At 41.7% G+C, this 5,566-nt stretch overlaps 1 protein-coding gene across 2 annotated transcripts; it reads right to left on the bottom strand.

Annotated features, from left to right (window-relative positions):
- Window positions 1-995: 995 nt before the first annotated feature.
- LOC123445071 (ABC transporter I family member 11, chloroplastic) lies at window positions 996-4,853 on the bottom strand. Of its 2 annotated transcripts, none has more exons than XM_045121998.1 (11): window positions 4,419-4,853; window positions 3,741-3,842; window positions 3,601-3,658; window positions 2,813-2,892; window positions 2,684-2,735; window positions 2,477-2,610; window positions 2,238-2,352; window positions 2,049-2,135; window positions 1,904-1,952; window positions 1,568-1,652; window positions 996-1,328 (listed from the first exon to the last, which is right to left on the bottom strand). In XM_045121998.1, exons 2-11 carry the CDS (start codon window positions 3,803-3,805, stop codon window positions 1,250-1,252), a joined length of 804 nt encoding a protein of 267 aa, XP_044977933.1. In that variant the 5' UTR covers window positions 3,806-3,842; window positions 4,419-4,853; the 3' UTR covers window positions 996-1,249. The 2 variants fall into 2 exon arrangements, with proteins under 2 accessions (XP_044977933.1, XP_044977934.1); XM_045121999.1 differs by having other exon boundaries at window positions 3,741-3,861.
- Between the last annotated feature and the right edge of the window lie 713 nt (window positions 4,854-5,566).

Raw genomic sequence — 5,566 nt, forward strand, 5'->3', positions numbered from 1 at the left:
CCCAATAAACAAGTTGAGCATGCAGCCAGTTCTGTTTAGAAACTGATAAAGGCGGTTTTTTGTGCGACTTGAGGGTTATTATTTGCATTCGTTACCTGCGCTAAAGTGCTAACTCTTTGCAATCTTTTTCTTTTCTTACTTATGTGCAAGTGGAACCACCCTTTGGGAATTGTTGTCCTTAGCAACAAGTAGTCATGCATTCCAAAGACAGTGCAATTAGCTTAGCTTAGATGTTTGGATTAAGATTTCTCAGCGCCCGTTTCTGCTTTCCCGTTACCGAATATCTTAATTCCCCGAGCCATAATTATTCCGCGAGAAGTTCTAAAACAATGCAACTTGAATGGACTGAAGAATACAGTGACCCTGCTGCCTTAATCTAGCTGCCATCACAGTTTGGTCTGGTGTCTTCCTAATATCCTCCACAAAGCGGCTCAGGAAAATGACATCACGACCAGGAACTCAATCTGGTCTGACGTGTCAGTTGAAATTAGTAAAAAAAAAAGACGGGTTCATGCCAGAGCGCCGAAGTGGGCCCCAGATTCTAGTGTGGGTCACTGGAGGAAGAGCATGGGATGGTGGAGTCGCAAGAGGACAGGGCACAAGAACGAAGCCGTCTCCTACATTTTCCAAGCAATTTCCCCCAACGCCTCCTATTCTTAAGTAAGACACACATCCAAGACTCTGATTCTTTCATTTCTGGCTTCTCGACACGGCTACTACCAGGTACCACTTCAGTAGACCATTTTCTCTCTTAGGTGCTTGCTTTGGCGGTTGCCACCTCACTATTCTACATGGTTTGATGAATCAATAGTAGTACTATGTAGCAAAGACTCAAACATGGGTGGTATATAAGGACATCAAAAGGTTCATTCAGGGTTGAGAAGATGAGCAACTGAAGGTCGGTGGGTTCATTTCATTCGGTCGGACACTTCAAGATAATTAACTGAGAGCACATGCTGCACATCTGTATTTGTGCACATGAACAGAGCATACCATACGGAAAGTAGCATCCTAGTATTATTGACGAACATCCGGTAGGTTTGGAGTCACTCTTAATAGATTTTGTAACACATGCCTTGTGCTCATTCAAATATCAGAATAAGATTTCTAGCTAGCTATGAGCCTGTGACTGCGACAACAAATGGGTCAGCATTCCAGCTGCACACAAGAATTCCGTTTTGAGTTTTTTGTTTGGCTAACTTTTTGCTGGATTCTGCATATGGATGTAGGAGGGGAAAAAGTTTCTATTCTATACAGGTAAAGATTCCTCCTTCAAAACTCCCCCCATCTCCATTCTCCACGAGCGGTCTACCAGCGGGTATAGTTCTCTGCAAAACATTTTTAGTTAGACATTTCGGCAGCCTCAGTTCCAGCTTATGGTCTAGAAGATATATGCTTCCAGCTGAATGTCTGAACGGAAGTATGGAGCACCAGCAATCTAGTACTCTCTCCGTCCCATAATATAAGAGCGTTTTTTAGAGGGAGTAGCTCATAAGGTATTCAATAATGGCTTCAATTGCGCACAGCTGTACAAAACCATTGTGTTCTATGGCAAGTAATTAATTACCTTAGGTCGTGACTTACAACCAGTATCGTGTGGTCTTTCTTTAGGTCCTTCAGGAGATTCACAACATCAGCCCGAGCTTTCCAATCTGATAGAAGATACAAAATTAGTGACCACATCTAGAAAGAGCATATACTAACTTTAACAAACTATTTGAGACCACACAATAATCCTAGCAAGTGTGAGCTGTGACCCATAGAATGATAGGGTGCACAAGATGAATTATATTAAATAACTGCTGTCATCGATGAACATTCAGATGGGTTCTGAAATGAACCAATACATAGGAAAGAAAGTAATCTTCAGATATTAGTTTGATACGGGCATTCAAGTACATACCAAGACCAGCAAGGGGCTCATCAAGCAACAATAAATCGGGAGTTTGAACCTAGAAAATCAGAAAATAAAGATAAAAGGTTATCCATCTTCGCTTCTAGAAATAAAACGATCAACTCATAATAAAATAATGCAAATAATACCATACCAGTTGAATTGCCAAAGCAAGTCGCCGCTTAAACCCACCACTGAGAGACTGTGGATCTTTATCCAATGAGATGGCACTTAGACCAACCTAGCATGAAAAATATCTTCAGGAAATCATTGTGCGTTCTCCCAAACAATAAGTTCACTCCACAATGAAGAGAATATGGTATCTATGAGAGATAATCATTACTGAGTTAATGGCATTCTGAAGTTTTAAACCGAGTTGCTCCCTCAAAGAAATGTCTGCCTTTTGCCTTGGCCATCCAAAAGTAACTTCTTCAAGTATAGTATCCGATAAGAAGTACCTACAAGTATGTGTGTAAATTTTCATATTTTGCAATGAAACTTCTCAAGCACTTACACAGATCATAGGCATTCATGTTATCAATGAAACTTCAGAAGCTGAAAGTAGTAATTCAATGTTCAAACCTCTCAGGAAACTGAAATACAATACCAACTCTTTGAGAAGCTAACACTTCCGACGGACCCATTGGTTTTCCATTATCATCATACTTCTGAATGCAAATTGAACCAGAGGTAGGTTCTGATAGACCGGCTAAAAGCTGAGAAACCAAGATATCACATTAAGATGAAAGATAGGGAGTAAAACATGTCATGCAGCATTTCGATGCAAACCTGTAAAAGAGTGGTCTTTCCACTCCCACTCCGTCCAAATATCAAACCAAAACTGCATGAATTAGTTGCCTCATCAATACAAAAGGCATTACAGAAACACAGATATTCCAATACAAAACACATGCTTACCTTTTCTCCCGGAGAAAGAGACTAGTTTGATTCAATAAGTTTTGCTCGGTTCCAGGAGGCCGGTAGCTAACTTTTCTAACCTAAAAGAAGTGAAGTTCAATATATGTCCATGTAATGTGAAGGCAAAACATGATTGCACGGATGTTACACAACCTAAGGTATATCTGACAGCAGCAGTTCCCCAGACTATTTGTTCAACACATTTGAGTTGCAAACAATTTGTAATGAAACAAAATACTTCTTATCGACATCAAAATTTTAATCCAGCTATTATGTATGTTTTCTATTAAAATCCCAATAGGCAAGGACTAAAGCACTACATGTGCATCATGTACAACACCACTGAAGGAAATAACAAAACAAAAATTCAGGATATTTTACTACTGAATTTTACCGATTACTGAGTGCTACCTGCGACCTACTTAGCTTTTGTGCGGTAAGATGCTAAGATCCCACGCTTGAAGATCCGTATAAAGCTTTAGTTGGAACAAAGGTAACAAAGCACAAATTTTCAACAAAATCCAGACCCAGAGTTCAGGGATATTCCTCGATTTGGTGATTACTGAGAGTTAAACAAGTGAACTCACACATCCCAAACAATCTATCAGATCCAAGCGTAATGAATCTTACCCGCAGACAACATGTTCACCAACTTTATCAACATTAACACTACAACTAAATAGTCCTTCTAGATTAAATTTGTCTTGTGTTCATAGATAAACCAATTGTCCAAACAGAACTAGGGAAAATCCTCATACCACAAAAGAGGGGCAAGAAAAAAAAATCACCTCCAACTGGGAGTACCCAGCTGATACCCGTTCTGCTCGACATCTCCAAGAAAACCTCCTGGAAACCATCAAGGCACGCAAAGGATAAGAGAACGAAAAAATATGGGAGTACACAGGGTTCAAGGATAAGAATAGCATGCCTTGTCATCTTAACCGGAGAAGATGAAATTGTGGGGGTGAAAGCGATGCTGGCCAAAGTGAGCATAGTTTTGCGGTGGTGGGGAGCTTCGGAGGAAGCCGGACTGAAACAGGATGAGGGAACTGGTAAGTGCAGAAGTATGGTCAGATGGGAACTGTTGTGCAGCAAAGTGAAGCAAATGCCTCAGCTTCAAGTCCTCAACTCAAGAGAACAATGTGTCACAAAACAAAAATCAAGAGCAGGACGATTGCAATTCATCTAGTAGCAGTTCAGCTATAAGTCCAATGGTGTCAATGGCATGATAAAGTAACAGTTCTGTAAATTCACATCCTATAGTGAGATGAGATGATAAAGCTAGAGTTGATTTGTATGATAATTGATTAACTTCCTAGTGACACTTCTGAAAATGGAGGCAGCAACTTCAGTATTGTCTAGACTCTATACAATACCAAAGAAGCTACTTCAAAAGAAAGCCTCAAGTCTAGTTGTGGTTTGGTTTCTTCACATTTCATAATTAAGCACGGTGCCATGTCAGGCACTACTGCTATGAGAAGATACAGACCAAATAAGTGCAGTTTTATAGTAACTAACTAACAACAATGACACTGCAACTGCAAAGCTTGACGGAAGTACCTAGAACTAGAATAGTGCAATCAGGGAACATAGCAGTAGCACTCACATTGGTGTTGTTGCTCAGTTCCAGATTATAGAAATCCTCCGCATCTGCATTGAGCAGCGGCCAGACGTGCCAGCTCCTGGTGTATGGTGCAGCTTGAGAAATTTCTCACCAAGAGACTCGGAAGACGCGGACCTCAGACGGATCGGAACGCCGAGGTACCAATCCGAGCCGCCGACGGAGCAGGGGAGACCCAGGGAGCGTCCAGCAGGGAGGGGATGAGGCGTCGAGCGCCGCCGTCCTACTGCCAAGATGGGGAGGGCGTCGGCCCGCGCCGACCCGGCGTCGAGCAGGGGAGACCGAGGGGGCGTCGCCGTCCTGCTGCGTGGATGGGTAGGGGCGCCGGCCCGGTGTCGAACAGGGAGGGAGAGAGAGGAGAGTACTCGCCGAGCGATGTCCGCCGTGGGACGCCGTTCAGGAGAGACGAGGGTGAGGCTTAGCGGGACAGAGATCAGGGGTGAAGGAAATAGTTAGAGAATCACAGCCAGTATGTTTTTTTTTTTTTTTTTTGACATGACAGTCAGCACGATCTTGATGTCAAGATCCGTGTAAATTTTATATCTTTCTGAACTAGAAAAAACAACGTTTGTTATTTGCAAGTTGTAATGACATTTTTCTTAAAAAGTACATACACGAGCCCACTGTTCACATGACCATCTAATCATATGTTAGTTCGTGTTGGTTCGCGTCAGAAATGACACTTGCATTGATCGATTTTGAAAGAAGAATGAAAAAGATGAGGTTGAGGCCAAGGCAGGACCGCATCATAGATGGGAGTGACGTTGCTGGCGACGGTGTCACAACAATGGTTTAAAAATGTGTGTGGTGTGAAGACTCAAAGGCATCGAAAAATGATGAGGTATAGAAGGATGGAAAAGGGTGCGGTTTGTCTGGTGTCGGAATAGCATGTCACGTGCAAGCAGAAAGACGATAAGGCAAAAAAGAAGGCATACAAGGAGGCAGATGATTCGACTCGCACCAAATCGAATTTTAGGAAAATTGTAAATAGCATGTCCCTAAAAAGCAACATTGCAAATTTTACTACATGGATAATATTTTATATTATCATGAACATTTAATTTAAATTAGTTTGAGCTGATATATACACATCGACTGAGAAATCTCAATCAATAAGATATGTACTTACGCAA

This window comes from Hordeum vulgare, chromosome 3H (assembly GCF_904849725.1).
Source record: "Hordeum vulgare subsp. vulgare chromosome 3H, MorexV3_pseudomolecules_assembly, whole genome shotgun sequence".
Taxonomy (NCBI): domain Eukaryota; kingdom Viridiplantae; phylum Streptophyta; class Magnoliopsida; order Poales; family Poaceae; genus Hordeum; species Hordeum vulgare.